We start from the raw sequence: 19,325 nt of genomic DNA, 5'->3' as shown, positions 1-19,325 counted from the left end.
ATCTTTAAGTAAATCCCACATCAGTACACTATAATCACTGCCACCTAGTTTTTCCTTTATCTGTAAATTCTTAATGCATGAATAGTCACTGCTGATAATCAGATCAAGAGTGTTACTCTCTCTGGTTGCCTTTCTAACATGCTGCTGTAGAAAACAATCATCAAATAAATCCACAAACGCTTTGCTAGTGTGAGTGACCAACCTACAAGTTCCAATCAATATTTGGGAAGTTAAAATCCCCCATTATAAGACACTAATTTACTGGCCCACTCTATTTCTCTGTATAACTGTTCATTGTACTCATCAGTCATTCGGCCTATAACTCCTAGACTAATTTTTGCTCTCCCAGTGCCTATGTCACACCAAACTGACTCAACATTGAACTATAAATCTGTGTCAACTGGATGCACTTCTTTAGATTTTATGTATTTCTTAACTAACAGCATAATCCCTCCTCCCTTCCTATCCTGTCTATCTTTTCTATACACATTGTACTTCCCAAATTCCAATTCTGCATTCCTTATATCTGTGTGACACCATATCTCTGATATTCCAACAATATCTGCCTTTGATGTCTTGACTAGCACTTCAAGCTCATCAAATTTATTAACTATACTCCTAGCATTGGTGTACATGCAAGTATACATATACCTGTTTCTACTCTTAGTTACCCTAATGCAACCCATGTATTTATTTGTTCCACTCTGATTCCCAACAGTCCTCAGGCAGAAATTTTTGCCTGTCCCACCAGCCTTCAGTCTCCCCCCCCCACTAACTAAACCGACTGAGTACGCCCCAAACTTAACACTAACTAAACCGACTGAGTACGCCCCAAACTTAATGTTTATTTTTTTGGCTTTGGCTAATTTGGCCAAATTAGCCAAAGCCAAAAAATTTAATCTCACCTTCGCTTAAATTCCATTTCGGCCTTTTCTGACTTCCAAAATTCAGCCCCATTTTTTTTTTTTTAAAGCCCTTGCCACTGAAATATTTAGAAACTAGGTGGCAGGGCCTGCCAAAGTACCAAATATTTACTGGGTGTACCTGACCTGCCCCCTCGTAGCTAAGTCTCTAGTGGCCCCCAACGGCTAAATGGTCAGAGAAACAACAGAACATAACACTACGACATAACCATATCCCACACACTTTTAAATCTTTTGCCTCCAGAGAGTACGGTGCTTCACAAACAGAATACACAACGCTGTTGTTGTTATTTGGTTTTTAGGAGCATTAGCAACTTAGGCCATATTGCTCCGGGGATATGCGGTGGCCATTCCCTGACCTTTCTGCATCCTCCGTATTTGGTGGTCACGGGCTCGAACCCAATACACAATGCAGAGGTGAGGGAATCCTGCGGTGCCGTTAGACAGCTAACAGACTTCACCCTCAAAACCTCTCTCAGGTTTCTAGGTTCCCTTCAAAAGAGGGCAGTTAGGTTAATTAATGTCTCATCTCTAACAGAGTCACTCCACTCTGTCTCAGACTTTCTGTTCCTGCTGCACACCTTTTCTATGGATACTTGCATGGACACTGTTCTTCTGAATTGGCTTCTATAATTTCCACTCTCTCTTTCAAAGCAGTCCGAACACGTGCCACAACCAGTCAACATCTTTTTACTGTCCAAGTTCAAACTCACAGAACCAACTTTCCTTCTTCCTCACACATTCATTCAACTTCTGTTTTTTGGAACAACCTTCCTTCATATGTATTTCCTGAAAATTACAATCTACAGAAGTTCAAGTCTAATGTCAACAAGTATCTTCTTTCATCTTTTCATCCTTCAACCCATACTATAGGTTCTAAAAAAAAAAAACAAAAAACCTATACACAACAATGGTCCTTGTGAATGAAAAAAAAAAAAAAAAAATCAGTATGAAAAACATTTATTTAACATGATATACTATAAGATAGTAAACTAATTATAAGGAATTATGGGAGATGTGGTTTCTTTCTTTCACAATTCTTTACTTTTTATTTAATTTTATTTTACTTTATTGTTTATTATTAGTTATATTTTTTTAGTTTCAATAATATACTTATGTAAATCTAAGCAGACGCCATTACAGATTTTTTAATGTGAACCCATGGGGGTTCGCGAACCACCGGTTGGGAACCGCTGATGTAGAGAAACAAATGAAAATACATTTATAAATTGCTGCTAACAAGTTGATCAATGATAATATACCAACATTTTCCTATTTTGTTCACATTAATTTGCACAAGACTGTAGATCTTTGTTATAACTAAAAGTCCAAATATGGCTGCCTTGGGGAAATTCTTTGGAGAGGGATGACTTTCTATCAGCACGATATGCTCCATGTCACTAAGCACAATCAATACAACAGCAGTTTGAGGAGATTAATGTGCTGGACCTAGCAATTAAAGCTGGAGCAAGGTCTGCATCCAAACTGAATGCCTCTGGAACAAGTGAGAACCAAAGCAAGACATTCTAGTTCAAGCAAAGAACTAGACTCAGCCTTACACAAGAAGAATGAAGAATGATTCCATTCTTCACATAACAAAATTTGTACAAACTGTCACTCAACAGGGTTGCTGATGTCATTAAAGTTCATAAGGGAGAATTATATTTAATATTAAAAATTTATTTTTAATAAAAGACTAAAACATAAATGACATTAGCAAGATTTTTCTAGGCAGTTCATGGAAGGCAAATCTGGTGGGACTGTATTTTCACCACTGAAAAATTGTCACTGCAGGCAGAACAGCAAACCATTGAAATTCCTGGATGTCTTTTTCAAAGTTTATTTTGTATTCATCCTTGAAAGTCAACCTGTTCTAATTCAAAAAACTACTGGCTAAGATATCTATTAGTATCAGTAAACTGATGCAAGGAAGTAAGCTTTATAAAACAACGGCAAAAAGGAAATCACTTCATTTGTCCAAACAACCTAATCTTCCTTTGAATAAATTTAAACTACCTACTTCCACACACCAGAACCAGTTTATATCAAGGGCATATTACAAATAACACTCTCTGGCTGAAGGCAAATTCAGATGCATTTATTTCGCAACCATCAATTTTTCAATTTAAATTTATTCCTTCGAACGTGCGTGCGGTCTGAGAAAGGAAAAATTCCATCAGGATTACATTTATTTGTCCCCTTTTAAAGCATTAAACATTAGGTCTCTATACAGATGCCTAATTTCTAGCTTCTGCAATTCACAGAGCGTGTTTTTCTTGGTAATAAAGATAAGTTCAATAAACTGCAACTAATCTTGTTGCTCTTATTGCACCCTTTCCAACAGATCAACGTCTTTCCATGTTGAAGTTTCAAAACTTTACAGAATATTCAAAATGCATTCTAATACAATCTGCTTTATACAATGGAATAACACCGGTCAGCATCAATTTCCTCCATGAAATAATTTTGTGAGAGTCTCATAGAAAATATGTTCAAAAACTCCGATAAGTGTTTAAAAAGTTCTTGTTATCTTGTTTTCAAATATTGCAGGTTAATGACAGAAAACCAAGACTTGTTGGTAGTTTAATCATCTTTTCCATCTATTTTACCTTTATTACTTTTTTTTTCTAGAATATTTGGGAGATTTCCAGAGCATTCAAAAGCTTTCTACAACATTTGAGAAAGTTCCAGAATATTGTTACAAGCAGAAGAAAGGTCAGGATGTTTCTGAAAGGTTCTAGAACTTTTGACAATTCCCTAGAAACATTGAGCCTTCTATAAACTTTTCTACCAGTATATATACATATATTTTTTTATAAGTGGGTTTCCACACCAAGCAAGCATTTTCATATTTCAAAAAGTGTATGTAAACAAGTGTTTTAGTGAATTAGTGTATGTAAACAAGTGTTGTTTGCATTAGTGTAAATCATGAACTGTGTTTAAATTAGAAATAAAAATCTACAATTTCTTAATCGTGTTCTTACGTGCATGTACCTCAACTGTACGAGAAATATGTTGTGTTCTTGCTGAAATTAGCCTGATAGCTTTTGCCACATTTTCAGAGAAGTGGTATCAAAATCGCAGCAGAAGCCACTGCTACAACTTGTGAGAAAAGCCTATGAACTCTATTTTGGATGTAAGGTCGGAGATCAAGATAAAAGTATGGGGTACAAAGATTTCCTATAGCTCATGTTCAAGGACACAGGCTGGCTTAGAGGTTTTTTTCCTTTTCTTTTTTTTAATGATACACTAACAATTTTGTACCACAGGGATAACTGGTTTGTGGGGCCAAGTGTTCATAGCAGCATCGCTTTTTGATTCTTTGATGTCTGCTCTTCCTATCACTGCAAAGCAGAATTGATATGGCAAGAACCTTGAGACCATATAAACAACTGTAACTTTTGCGTGACCAATATTTGTGGGTTCTTTTTGGGGAAATCCAAGCATAAAATAGAGTATCCCAACATACTTTCTCCTCTAAGGCAAGTTCCTCACAATGATACAATGCCAGTGCCAAAGCCACCAGAAATTTATGGTCTTGACTCTGATTCAGGATCGGAAAAGGAGTCTCAAGAAGATGCAGAATCCAGAATGAGTACAGTTCCAGACTTTTCAACTCTTGATACTGCAAAGCCACATCTAATCACTCAGGTAGAATTGAACGACTTGGTCAAATAGATTTGGACCTCTGCAAAACCAAGGCTCAATTACTAGGATCTTTTTTTTTTTGGTAGTTATTGGCGCATCGGCTTCTGTGGCCATAATGCACCTCCCAAGGTTTTTGCAGTACTTTGATCCAAGCCCGAGGCGGGATTCGAACCCACGACCTTTGGGTTGCCAGGCAGGCACTTTACCCACCCGGCTAGCCCGGTCGGCTACTAGGATCATGGCTTCAGCAGAGGAATCTTCTTTAAAATGGTATCAAGGCGTCTTTTTATAGGAAGAGGCAATCTAACATAATGACCTATTGCTCCATGGATGGTGCTTTGGTTTATTGTAACAATGTCCAGGAATTAATGAACAAGTTACATCTAGAGCATGTCTCCGAGCAGTGGAGGCTTTTCACTGATTCGTCCAAGGTCAGTTTGAAAGTAGTTTTACTCCATAATGGAAATAAGTATCTATACCACTGGCCCATGCAGTTCACATGAATAAAACGTACAAGAACCTACAGTTCTTTTGCAAAAAAATATGTTATCAAGGATACAAATGGAATATCTATGCCGACCTAAAAGTGGTAACTTTGCTGACTGGGTTGCAAGGTGGATACGCTAAATGCTGCTACTTTTTATGTGGGCGTGGCAGCCGAGCGAAGGATTGCCACTACAGAATAAAAAAGAAATGGCCAGACCATTCAGAAACCACACTAGGCCAGAAAATGCAGCACATTCTCCTTTGGTAGATAAGTCAAAAATCTATTTAGCTCCATTGCACATCAAGCTAGGTTTGATAAAAGTAATTGTGAAATTACTTTTATCATGTGTTAATTGTCTGACACAGGAAACACCAATAGATGATTATAAAAGGCAAAAAACAACAAAATAAGTGTTTTATCAGATAAACATTTTTGTAAATAGAATAAGGTTAATAGATCCACTGTACAATATTCAGTACTGTATGTAAAATTTTCTTAAAATATAGTAGAACCTGAATAAGAAATTCCCACACAAGAAGTTTTCCTCTTTAGTAGGTTTGGTTTCTCAATTCCCAATTTCAATTCCACATATTGTAATGTATTATTTTCCTGCGTAAGAAGTTTCCTGGGTAAAAAAAAAAGTACATGATAAAGAATACACGGTGTATTATTATAATGAAGTTTTCCCACTTAATACGTTTTTTTAAATATATAAATTCTTTATTTTTATATTAAAAAAAATATATAAAACAATATAAACATTTTGGTAATTGAACAGGTTAGTGCATAGCATCATTTTTTACATCTCACATTGTGAATGGCTTCATAACAAGTTGCTCTGATATTGCACCACCTCCAATAAGCAAGCTTTGCCACTGGAGAAGACTAATGTTACTTATTCTCAGCAGAGTGGTGGTATCCGCTGAGAATTCACTGGTAAAGCGTTGCCTATTCAAGAATCCACTGTTGAAGGTAGTTCAATATCAGGGTAACTCGTTGTGAAAGCATTCACAATATGAGATATAACAAAAACGATGCCATTTCACCCACTTCAGTGATATACTATGAACTAAAATGATACTATGCACTAACTTGTTCGATTAGTGAATTTTCCACAGTCAGACTTTCAGCGGTAAAACCTTTTTAGTATAAACATTTTGATATAATGGAAGTGACACATTGCAATTGTTTTCATTGATATCTGTAATTGGATACATCAACCACGTTAACTCTTCATGTTAACCCCTTCATGGATTATCCCAAGATATATCTCTTTTTTGGTTTTAAAAGTTATTTGGAACTACACAAAATATCTCTGGATACAATAATACCCGAAGCAAACAATAATACCTCCAAATTTAGGGCTGAAAAGTATTTTCTCAGGCATTTATCTGGCTAATGCAAAATTAGCCAGATAAATCCTGAGATTTCTTGGGATTTTCTTACATCTGGCAGCAGATGACTGGCTTTCATTTTACTTATATTTACTTATTCTACATCAATGTCAGAACAGTAGCGGCATTCCTATGTGTTGCCAGTAAGCAAAATAAAATTTGTTGTCCTAAATGCTGAATACTGATAAGTGTTAACCAATTAGAAAATTATATTGAAAAATATTTCTGCTTCCTTTTTAACTGCCACCAATAAGCGACGCTTACCTCACCTACCCACTTGCAGTGGTCGCGTGTCAGAATGTAGTTAGTTCACAATTATTGCTTGTGGTGGGAGGTTACTGCTTGTGCATTCCACTTGATATTTTAAATGTATTTATATAATGAGTAGTGAAGAGTGTTTTTCTGTTCCTTTCTTTTAGCTCAAGCACTAATTTATTAAAAAAAATCTGCATAATTTGCAAACTTTTTGGGATACACAAGATAACTCGGGATAGCCCAAATGGGTTAATTACTCCCGCGTATTTTCTACTAAAAAATTTATAAAAAACTATAATATGAGTATTTGCATGATGCATACTTTTAATCTGTAAAATAAAAAAAGTTGATCTGTTATGGCACATTTTCAGGAAAGGGTTAACGTTAAGTTCCAATGGTTGTGAACAGTTCTGAATTACTTAGTGAACTATTGCTCTGTCTTATTGTAATTGTGACCTTTTCAGGTATGTTGAAACTCCAAAGGAGCTCATTCTTCTAATTTGATAATGAGTTTAATGAATAGAATGTTAAGCAATTAGAAATCCTCAGTTTAAAAAATGTTTCTCATAGGCAGAGTAAAATATTTAGAAATTCTGAAATAGTACTTAAAAATAATCTTTAACTTATGTATCTTTTCATTTTTATTTGTGCAGTTAATATATTTCATACCCTTGGGTCATTTTCCCATCTAAGAAGTTTTCTTATCTGGGTTCTACTATATATATAGGAAATCTTTTTTACTAGAAACTTAGTTTTTGACTTTAATCCCTTCTTTAAACTTGGTGAGTATTAAAGCAATATGGTTGCATATTTGCATTCAGCAACATCAAATCTACAAGTAACACCCGGAATTTTAACAGTGGGGAAAAAAATGGGAGGTTTTTGCTGACCAGCATAATCACCCATTTTGTCCCTGCTGGGAAAAAAAATCCTGTACATCACTGAAATACAGTAATACATTCCAGTATATCACTGACAGAACTACTGAATTGTTCTGGCAGTTTGCACTGCTCAGAGAACTTCATGTCACATTGCACAATTAACCCTAAGTCTTTTCTGGAATACTATCTACCACAAATGAATGAAGATAAATACTGCATGAAATTTATATTGATCAAATAACATATGTTAAAAACTTTATTGCAAAGTTCACAATTAGTATCAATTTAATCTGATGTATTAAGTAAAACAACTTATATGTAAAAATAAAATACTTACTCTACTGAGATTTCCAACTTCCATGTAAAAACATATCACAAAAATATTCCACCCAATCCACAGCAACATCCAAATGGAATACTACAAAACAAACCAGTATATATTACAAATTTGCATATTAGTTGTTAATGATTATTCATTAAATTAGTGAAAGTCAAGCTATATATAAAATATGCTTCATTCCAATATCAAATTTTTGCTTCATATACTTTTTATTATTTTGATTTATGTCAAATATAAAGCAAAATAAAGTCATACCTGAAAACTCTGAAATGCTAATAGTAAAGCATCTCATGCCCTTAAAAGAAAGCATACAAACCATGGGTTTAATGTGAAATTAGGAGTTATTTGTCATAAAAAAAAAAAAAGTGAATGAGGAAGTGAAGTCAGACATCTCCTCAAAATGCCAGAAAAAAACCATTCGTAACATATTTAAGAATGCACCAGATTGGTTTGGAAAACAGCTACAGCAATGGTAAGACGCTGTGATGTTAAATTGGCATGTAGGAGTGATGTAATGGAGATTGTGGAAAGATGATTGGTAATATGAACAAATGACCTTTATCAGCAACATACACCCTTACACTTGATTCTCATTTAAGAGAGAAAGCTTTGTACTTACAGGTAAACTTTTTAAGTACAAAGAAAACTTTGTACTTAAGTTTGAAGGAATTGGATGCTTTTACATCTGCTAACACAGATGTAAAAGCAACCAAATCATATCCTACTGAATTTAAAAAATATACAGAGGAAGACAGATACAGCCTAAAACAAATTTTCAGCGTTGATGGAACTGGCCTATATTGGAAGCAAATGCCATCAAGAATGTACACATCAAGGAAAGAAAATGGTAGAAAAAGTGCCTAGTTCCAAGTCATTAAAAGAATGACTCACTTTGTGTTGCTGTTAATACAAATGGTGACAAAAACTTGAAGTCACTGCTATTCTTAAAATATTGAATTCATCTTTACAATATTTCTATATTATTATTATTAGTCATATGGTGCAAGGAAGTCTGAGGCTTTTGCTGCACCAGCCAAAAAAAATAAAATTTCTAAGTTACCCTGAGAGAGAGAGAGAGAGAGAGAGAGAGAGAGAGAGAGAGAGAGAGAGAGAGAGAGAGAGAGAGAAGTACTCGTAGTAGGGAATCACCAAGGAAGAGAAGAATGATAATATCTAGCTCAGAACCCTGGGTGTGCCAAGCCCATACTCACCAGACGTGAGCCTCTGGGGTAGTTGTGAAGATGAAATTCTGGATTTCAAGATTATTTTATAAAATGCCACTGCATGTGTTCTCAACTCTGACAGTTTGTGTCCTAACATTAAGGTAGTTTTTGAAGGAATATTATTTATGCTCTACTTTTTAGGAAATTAATTACCAAAAGTGACACAACCAACAAAAACAATGTATGAAATGTTTGGAGCATAAACTTGAAAGGAACTTCCTATTCAGTTATGAATAATTACTGGAAAAACATGTATCCTGATGTTGTTTATGTCTTTAAAGAATTTGATGGTTATCAGATGTAAACTGAAGTTTCAAATCTTGCAAAAAGATTCAGGATTCCACGAATTTGCATACTTACTCTTTCCAAATGTTGGTAGAATCGTCACCCATGTTTTCTCATTCCAGTTCTTTGTTCAATTTTCTATTACGCTGTCACTCGATAGGTCACACAGTAGGTATATAAGTTACAACAACTGAACTCTCGGACATCGGTTGACAAAGCAAAATACCAAGCAGCCTCTTGACTAGTAATTTTAACTGAGTGGAGCATGTCAATGCTTAATTTTCTTGTAATTTCAATTTGTTCATAATTTCAATAATTTTATGTTGTAAATTGGTAATCACATGATTGGTCTTATTTACGTATTCGATGACATAAGCAGCACAAGAATATTCTTCCGTGATGAATTGAATGTCCATGTTAGACTTTAAAATGCTAAACACCAAAGGATTGAAGGGGTTATGCCATTTTTGATGAGGTTCTCATTTCAGAAAGACTTTTGGCCGAGTAATACCAGCTTGAAGTAAATCGATATAATATGATTCTGATTTTCTTTAAAGTGATCGATGCTAGTATGTTCACTATCCTCTAGATTCTCCCACGATTTCTTGTATTCGGCATTATATTTAGCTCGTCAAGTGTCTGCTTTTGGCATGAGAATTAAAATTATTGTAGATCGTGATGGCATAAATGGAGCTTCAAAACTCCAAACTCATAAACAAGTAAAAGTATGTTTATGAGTTTGGAGTAATAGTTGACGACGTAGTATTGTCGAAATGGATCATGTTCCATGTCTTCATCGAAGAATGCTTCCTCAATCTCAATATCATGCAGACGATACAAGTAAGTAGATACTTTCACCTAAACCTTACATCTCGTTTACAAACCAAGTCCTTTAAATTACTCGATTTGTGAATTTTTTCTTAAGTTTGAAATGAACGTTAACGCAATAATGGTCATTATTCTCTGAGGCAAATAATCGATCATTGAATTAACATTTACAGGAACAGTTATAATTTGGCCCAAAATTCCATATGGGCTGAAACCACATCTTAAGTCTTCTAATTTGCACGAAGGGTATACGAGGAGAAATGAGCCCCTCTGTCACTAAATCCAATTGGGACAGATGAGGTGGAATAGCAGGATAAATGAAACTGTTGCTCTTCTAAAATGTTGGAATAAAATCATTTTTGAGAGATGCTCGAAAAGTATTACAAGCCTTCATAGTCGTTACGTCTGCATTTGGAAATTCTAGATGTACCAGGCTCCAAATGTATTTTTCAGAGTTATGATATGAAATCTGATAGAAGCAGATTTTATTAAACTTTGCATTTTTTTTCATTCTCTATATGTTTTTGAACTCTTTCTTTTTTCAACATGGGAGGCTTCTTTGGTGCCTTTGAAGCTTATATTCTTGCATACTTCTCTTGATTTCGCTCAGCTGGAATTTTTTAACCATCTTTGAAATACTCTTATAGATTGTTAACTGAAATGAGATTTGGTATTTTCACAATTTAATAGTTAGCAAAATTCATCTGTAGACTAGTATGACATCATGACCAAAAACTACTGCAAGGAGTGATTGTTGTTTGTTCAAGTGATTGTTTTACTGTTGCATTCTTGAATCAAAACTTTTAAATTTTTAAATGGCTTATTCGAAACTTACTTACGCTACTTAGAAGGTTGATGTTGATCAAAATCTCGAGAAGCAGATTTTATTAAAGACTGCACTTTTTTGTTTTCTATGTTTTTGAACTCATTACTTTTTGACATGAGAGGCTTCTTCAGAGGCTTCGAAGCTTTTATTCTTGCATAATATTACTACCCGCTGTCTACTCTACCGAATCAACATTAGTGACCGAGTCAGCATCATTTAGGAAGGGAAGTCATTTCCGTATTTTAGTATGAATGATGCAAGGTTTTATTCTCATGCCTGCTACTTACTCTACCGAATCAACATTAGTGACTGAGTTAGCATCGTTAGCACCATTTAGGAAGTGATGTCATTTGCGTAATTTAAAATCTAACAGCCACCTAGTAGGAAGTGATGTCATTTCCGTAAGAAGAAAATTTCGTTAGCAATTGAATTGCGTCATTTTTGTAAGAAAATTTCGTTACTGGTTTTACTCCAGTGCCACCACAGATGTTTTCACACAAAAAATACAAAAGGATGGCAAAACAAACATCAATGGCTGCAAAGCATATCCAACCACATGTTGCCAAAATATGAAGCAAATTGAAATATGCAAATGAAGAATAAGTTAAAAGAATGATATGCAAAGTAAGAAGAAAATAAAGTAAACCAGTACTACAATTATAGCAATAAGATAGAAGGTAATGGGTTCAGGGCTAAATCAAGAATAAGGGTGTTGTAGAAGGAATACCCTCCAAAAATAATATATAAGAAAAGCTAAATAACTTTTGTGACATTCCCTTAATGGCACCAAGCCAAATTGTGCCATGAAATATCACTATAAATGGGATGAAAAACCTATCAGAACAATGTGACCACAGTGTGTACCAAATATAAACTGAAAGACTATGCCTGTTGCATAGTAGTGCTAATGCACGTTGCACTATGCTCTTCGTCAGTGGTTTAGCACCGTTCTATAGGTGCACCTCGCTACTATACAGCAGGCCCTCATTATAATGCAGTTTGCTATAACGCTGTTCTTATATTATAACCCATATCTGACTGTAACACTGTCACAAATCGCTATAACACTCTTTTACCAGTGTACAGATTGCATTTTTGGCGTATTTAACGAAAATATTTCATCTGATGGAGTTGATAGCTTGAAAATGAATAGCAAAACAGCATTAAAACGTTTCCCACGCAGACTTGAGAAATTTTCCCACACTAATTTAATTGCAGTACAGTGACTTGTTACATAGTTCCGAGATCAACATTTTTTTTTTTTTCAAACAAAACAAAATTTACTAAAATTTTAACTATAAAATAAAAATGGCAATTTAACAATATTTTTTTAGGTTTTATCAGATTTTAATAACAGCCTCTTCCGAAGAAATTTCTTTCACAAATGTTTAGTTGCATTTTGATGCTCATCAACTTCTTCCCAAATTAGTAATTGATCTTCCTCAGGTATCACATTACGATATTCACGCATCAAGTCATACTTCATTTTAAAAAATGATCAAGTATATTGCTTGTAATATTTGTGTTATATGCATTTATCCGAAGTCTAGTCATCACTCAGTACAGTATTAGACATCGTTAGTAACGGACAGTTTACTCAAACACTGTATATAATTAATGCAACCAACGCAGTTACCTTTTCGGAGAGTTAATAATGGCGGATAAGAATGAAAAAGCAAAAATGTCCGGACGCAGTACGAAGACTATAAATATAAGAAAAAGACTGAATTTGAAAATTAAATTAGTCGTTTTGAAGCAAATCGATTCCAGTCAACGACAAACAGATGTGTGCCATAATTTATGACTGACAAGAACAATTATAAAAAATAAAGAATTAATTTTAGCAGCAGGAAAGACAGCTGTTCCACTGCAGGCAACTAGGGCTAGATAATATCCAATGCAGAATTCAGTTAAGTTAAATATTATAAAAAAAAAAAAAAAAAAACAGAGAGAGAGATTAGCCTATATGATGATCTGAAGAAAACTCATCTAAAAAAAAAAAAAAGTGGAACCATTTAAAACTAGTAAGGGCTGGTTGAATAGATTTAAAATCCAGGGAGAAGCGGCAAGTGCAGATCAAGGAGCCGAAACTTTCAAAAAAAGAACTTGTTAAAATTATTGAAGAGGGGTATTATGTGTTATACTTCTTAACGAGTTTTTAACATAGATGAAGCAGGACTTTTTTGGAAACGAATGCCTAAAAAGAAGTTTCATATTGAAAGAAGCAAAAAACATGCCAGGTTCAAAGTGGCGAAGGATCAGTTGACTCTATTGTTGGTAACACCGCAGGGGATTTTAAATTTTTTTTATTTTATTTTTTTTTTGATTTGGTAGTTGTTGGCGCATCGGCTTCTGTGGCCATATTGCACCTCCCAAGGTTTTTTTGCAGTACTTTGATCCAAGCCCGAGGCGGGAATCGAACCCGCGACCTTTGGGTTGCCGGGCAGGTACTTTACCCACTCGGCTAGCCCGGTCGGCTGGATTTTAAATTAAAACCCCTTTTAGTTTACCAGGAAAAGGGCCAAAGTACAACCCAAAATTGACACATTTTTCATGATTAAATTCATCAATTAAATTAAATTCATGATTTTAATTGTAATTTTAAGTTAAATTTTGATACGTAAGTAGTTACCACATAATTATATACGTATGTAATGCAGAATATCTTATATGTACAAATATTTGAATATTAAATATTTTGACCGACATTTGTGCATCTTTTTACTACCATTTATTATTGATTAGGAAATATTCTATGGCACCGATTGCAACTCACAAATACATATGTTAAGTTATGGGAATGTGACGGTCGCTTAGCGCAGATTCACTTAGCGCTCTGTTTTTCCGGAACGAATTATCAGCATTAAGCGGGGATCACCTGTATTTAACTTTTCATGGAAACCACTGCTATTCAAATATAGTACAATGATGTACTGATCAACTTACAAACTGATGATGCACTAATTTGTTTAACATTTAAAATGCAATGATTCCATAGCCAACATTGACTTGTGGCCTTCCAGTGAGATGGGGTTTAATGGCAAGTGTTTTAATTTGTTAACTGGATTTTTTTTAAATTATGGAACATATTACTCCTACAACACTGTTATTCTTGATTTAGTTCCTCCCCCTCTTTTTCTCTTGTTGCTACAGTTATAAAATAAATAAATAAATTATCTTTATTTCTGCTAATATGATACAAGTAATACAATAATACTTATCACAGCGACATGGTCAGGAGTTTTACATTAAGTATTAGAATTGTACATAATGTAACTTGTGGTAGAAACAGTATCAAAACAATATCTCATTTAGTGAAAGAGGAAACAGAACAAACTGCAAATCTTAGTAGAATATTAAAGAATATGACATCTTTAAGTGATCTCACATAGGGTTGCTGGTATAATACATTATCGGCAGTCATCATCATCATCAGCCATTTTCAATCCACTGCAGGATGAAGGCCTCTCCAGCAACTTTCCAGTTCCTTCTGTTTTGAGCACTGGCCATCCATTTACTACCCGAAAACTCATGAATTTCATCTATCCATCTCCGCCTTTGTATTCCAGGTTTTCTTCTAGCTCCTCTTGGGTACCATTCTGTTATTTTCTTAGTCCATCTGTCATCATGTCTTCAAGCTATGTGTCCTGCCCAAGACCATTTTAGTTCTTTAGTTTTGATAAGAATGTCCTTTACTTGAGTTTACTGCCTAATCCATGTGTTTCTCTTCTTATCTAACAGTCTGATTCCCAATATAATTCGTTCCATTCTTCGCTGAATAGTTCTCAGCTTCTCTTCCATTCTTTTGGTGAGTGCCCAAGTTCCATAAGTCATGGTGGGGGAGTATACATTGGTTCATTATTTTACGTTTCAGACAAACTGGGATATTGCTCTTCAGTATGTGACTATATTTTCTGAATGCTATCCATCCAAAATTTATTCTTCTCTTGACTTCCAGCCATTTATCATTATTACAGCTAATAACTTGTCCCAGATAAGTATATGACTCCACCTTTTCAATTACTGCTCCTTCAATCATTATTTCCCTTTCCGTGGCATACTTGTTCATCATTACTTTTGTTTTAGCCATATTCATCTTTAGTCCAAAATCCTTACTAACTGTGTATAACTGATTAAGATTTTCCTCTAATTCTTTGGGATCGTGGCTTATGACCACAATGTCATCTGCAAATCGTAAACGGTTTAGGTACTATCCGTTCACACTGACTCTTTCTGCGACCAGTCTAATCTTCTGAAAGCTTCCTCAAGGGCAGCAGTAAACAGCTTCGGAGATATTGTGTCTCCTTGTCGAACTCCTTTCTCGATTTTAAATTTGCTACTGTCTTTGTGTGTCTAGTCTAATAAAGGAGGTAGCACTCTCATATATTTTCTTCAAAATCATAATATATGGGGTATCTATGCCTTGTCTTTCCAGTGCCCAAAACATTGCCTTATGCTGTATGGAGTCAAATGCCTTTTCATAATCCACAAATGCCAAGCATAATGGTGTTTTATATTCATTTGCTTTCTCCATTAGCTGTGATATTACGTGAAGGTGATCCATAGTTGAGAATCCTGTCCTAAAGCCAGCTTGCTCTTTCAGTTGATTCTCATCAAGTATTCTTTCTAATCTGTTAGTAATGACCCTTGTGAACAACTTGTAGATGTGGGATAACAAGCTAATTGGTCTATAATTTCCAATTTCTGATTTATCTACTTTCTTATGCAGCAAAACTATGATTGCATTATTCCACTGCTTAGGCATCACACCTTTTCTAATGCACTTTGTGAAGAGCCTTGCCAGTTTTTGTGTTATGTCTCTTCCTCCCAATTTTAACAACTCTACAGTAACTTCATCTTCCCCTGGGGCTTTCCGATTCTTCATTTTCTTCAATGCATGTTCTACCTCATCAGGAAGAATATCGGGTATGTTGTATGTGTTGCTACTTTGCAATCCATCTTCCCCACTGCTGGTATCATTCCCTCGCTCCTTGTATAATTCTCTATAGTAGTCTTCTGCTATTTGAATTATGCCTTCTCTGCTGTTTATAAGTACACCATCGCTATTCTTCAGTTTCAGTATCATTAGCATTAGCATTAGTAGAGGCATTTGATGCAAGAAAGCAAGCTTATGCAGCATCAGCCAAAAAAAAAAAAAAAAAAAAAAAAGTAACATAAATAAATAAAAATAACCACTTCCACTTCACCCCTCTGTTCGTTCGAAATACCTGTCCAGCTGAGCCTTAAACTTATTTAGGCTATCAACTTCCACGACAAGGGATGGAAGTCTGTTCCACCCACCAACCACCCGCTGGCTAAAGGCAAATTTCCGCACATCTATCCTACATCTGTCTTTCCTCAATTTGAATTTATGCCCTCTCAGGTGATTTTTCTGAGCTAGAGAAAGAATCCCATCAGCATTGAGCATGCTCAAACCATTCAAGGCTTTGTACACCTCTATCAGATCACCCCGCTGGTGCCTAGTTTCCAGACACTGTAATTTGCAAAACTTAAGCCTTTCTTCGTAAGAGAACCCCTTTGTCCCATTCACCAATCTAGTTGCCCTTCTCTGTACTCGTTCCAGCAGCTCTACATCCTTCCTGAAATGAGGCCTCCAGGCCTGTATACAGTACTCTAGGTGTGGCCTGACCATTGCCTTATACAAGGGAATAATCACCTCCTTATCCCTGCTAGAAAAATTCCTATATATCATTGACAATACACCATGAGCTACTCTTGCAGCTCGTCTGCACTGCTCAGAGAACTTCATATCTGCCTGCACCACCACCCCCAGGTCCCTTTCATTCTCTACCACTGTCAGTGTAGTACCACAGAGTTGATACGTTGCTCTGGGGTTGCTGTTTCCCATATGTAGTACTTTACATTTGTCAATGTTAAACTTCATTTGCCACCTCGACGCCCATCTGCTCAACCTTTCCAAATCCTGTTGCAGCAGCATAGTGTCAGTAGTGTCCTTGACAACCCTGCCAACCTTCGTATCGTCTGCAAACTTGGACATTAAGCCTGATATACCATCATCAATATCATTTATAAATACAGAAAACAATAAAGGCCCCAATACTGAACCCTGAGGGACTCCACTAATAACATTAGTCCACGATGAGCAGTGTCCATTGATTACCACTCTCTGTCTTCTCCCCCTCAACCACCCCTTTATCCATAGCAGCAACTTGCCTCCAATGCCACACTGCTCCAATTTGTGCAGCAGTCTTCCATGTGCAACAGTATCAAAAGCCTTTCTAAGATCCAAGTATATAATATCAAAGTTATTCCCTGCATCCAGTTCTTTTGTGACTGCATCATAGTATCCAATCAAATTGGTCAGGCAAGACTTCCCCTTAACAAAACCATGCTGTGTCCTAGCTATAACTGAAGTCTTGTCTAGATGATCCTGCAGTGCTTCTTTCACCAGTGCCTCCATTAATTTTCCGGGAACGGAAGTTAAACTCACAGGTCTATAATTACTTGTGTCAGCCTTTGATCCCCCTTTGTGAATTGGGGTCACATTTGCACATCTCCAGTCAATGGGTACCTCCCCTGAGTCCAAGGAAGCTCTCATAATTATGGCTAAGGGTTTGCTTACCTCCTTTGCTGCCTCCTTTAATATAACTGGATAGATCCCATCCACCCCAGGTGCCTTTCTTGTGTTTATCTTCAACAATTTCTCCTCCACTTTGCTCTCAGTTATTACAAGATTCTCTAGCTTACTGCTAGAGTTGAATACACCTCTGGCATTCCCCTCGCTGAATAACTCCTCATGTGTGAATGTCGATGCAAAATATTCATTTAGTTTGTTAGCTACCCGAGCAGGGTCATCAACAGTTGACCCATCGATCTCAAGTGGACCAATCTGATTCATCCCCTTCCTTCTAGAGTTTACATAAGTAAAGAACTCTTTGCTGTTTTTCTTCGCATCCCTTGCCAAGGATCTCTCGTAATCTGCCTTCGCCTGCCTAACCTCCTTTGTAACTTGGTTACAGATCAACTTGTATCTATCATAGGCGTCCGTGTCACGTGTTAATTTGTATGTATCCCATGCATTTTTCTTCTCTGCCATATGCCTCATTAGTTCATCTGACAACCATTTAGGCCTAAACCTTGAACAATATTTCTTAGTTGGTATGTAAAGCCTAGTAGCTTCCACGATAAGTTCTTTGAATGCTTCCCATTTTGAATTTGCTGTTGGCAATATCATCAGTTGATCCCACTGTATAGAATTTAAATACTGTCTCAGTCCATTGTAGTCGCCTTTACGAAAGCAATACCCCTTCCCTTTACCCCTAATGGTAGTTACCTCTTTGAGTAACTCCCACTTCAGCACACTGTGATCACTGCCACCAAGTGGTTCATTTATCTGCAGATTCTTAATGCATGAAGAATCACTACTGATAATCAAATCAAGAGTATTACTCCCTCTAGTTGCCTCCCGAACATGCTGATGTAGAAAACAATCATCCAATAAATCCACAAATCATTTGTCTTTCTGTATTACTGCTCATGGCTGCTGATTTAAATCCTTTGTTTTCCCTTAATGCTTGTTCTACTTTTCTTGTGTTAAATCTTCTTATGTCCTCTCTGAGTCTCTTTCTAATGGCTTTGCATAACTCAGTATACTCAATTTTCTCCCTGTCAGTGTTTTTCTTGCTCTTCATTTGTCGTCTTTGGTTCATCATGATAAGTGTTTCTTGACTAATTTTTTCTTCTTTGGATTTCTGTTTCCCTATAGGTTTCTTGGGCTTTATCACTTTCAGAAAGTTGTAATATTTCTCGTCGATATCTTGGTCCTGAGCAGTCTGCAGAAGCTCAAACTTGTTCTTGAGTTCCAGTACATACTGCTTTTTCTTCTCCTCTGTTATCTCAAAGACCTTTATATTATTTACTCGAGTCAGTTTTTTCCTTTCCTTTCCTACATCTATATCAAGTGTACATCTTACCATTCTGTGAGACAGCTTACATCTTACGTTTGTACATCTTACCATCGGCAGTCAAACATATCAATTATATCAGCAACAGGTGAAAATGAGGCCAGGTAAGAAGTAAATCTTTGTATTCACTTCTTACAATGGCCATTCTGATTTCAATTCTTTCTATATTTCAATCTTCATTACACACACATACTTGTTAATGTACAGAGAGATAGAAGGAAGCCAATTTCAACATTTCCAAGTAAATATCATTACACTTTCAACAGCTGTAATTGAGTTGTACAAGGGC

At 35.8% G+C, this 19,325-nt stretch overlaps 1 protein-coding gene across 3 annotated transcripts in view; it reads right to left on the bottom strand.

The window, feature by feature from the left end:
- Positions 1 to 19,325, bottom strand: part of NKAIN (Sodium/potassium-transporting ATPase subunit beta-1-interacting protein) — a 187,056-nt gene that overhangs the window by 107,411 nt on the left and 60,320 nt on the right. For all 3 annotated transcript variants that reach the window (XM_090386279.1, XM_090386281.1, XM_090386282.1), the window contains exon 3: positions 7,926 to 8,006. In XM_090386279.1, coding sequence (XP_090242405.1) covers positions 7,926 to 8,006 — 81 coding nt within the window. The remainder of the gene's footprint in view (positions 1 to 7,925; positions 8,007 to 19,325) is intronic.

The sequence above is a fragment of the Mastigoproctus giganteus genome, chromosome 12 (genome assembly GCF_048544385.1).
Source record: "Mastigoproctus giganteus isolate SK-2022 chromosome 12, ASM4854438v1, whole genome shotgun sequence".
Classification (NCBI taxonomy): Eukaryota; Metazoa; Arthropoda; class Arachnida; order Uropygi; family Thelyphonidae; genus Mastigoproctus; species Mastigoproctus giganteus.
This window is presented reverse-complemented; position numbering and strand designations above follow the sequence as displayed.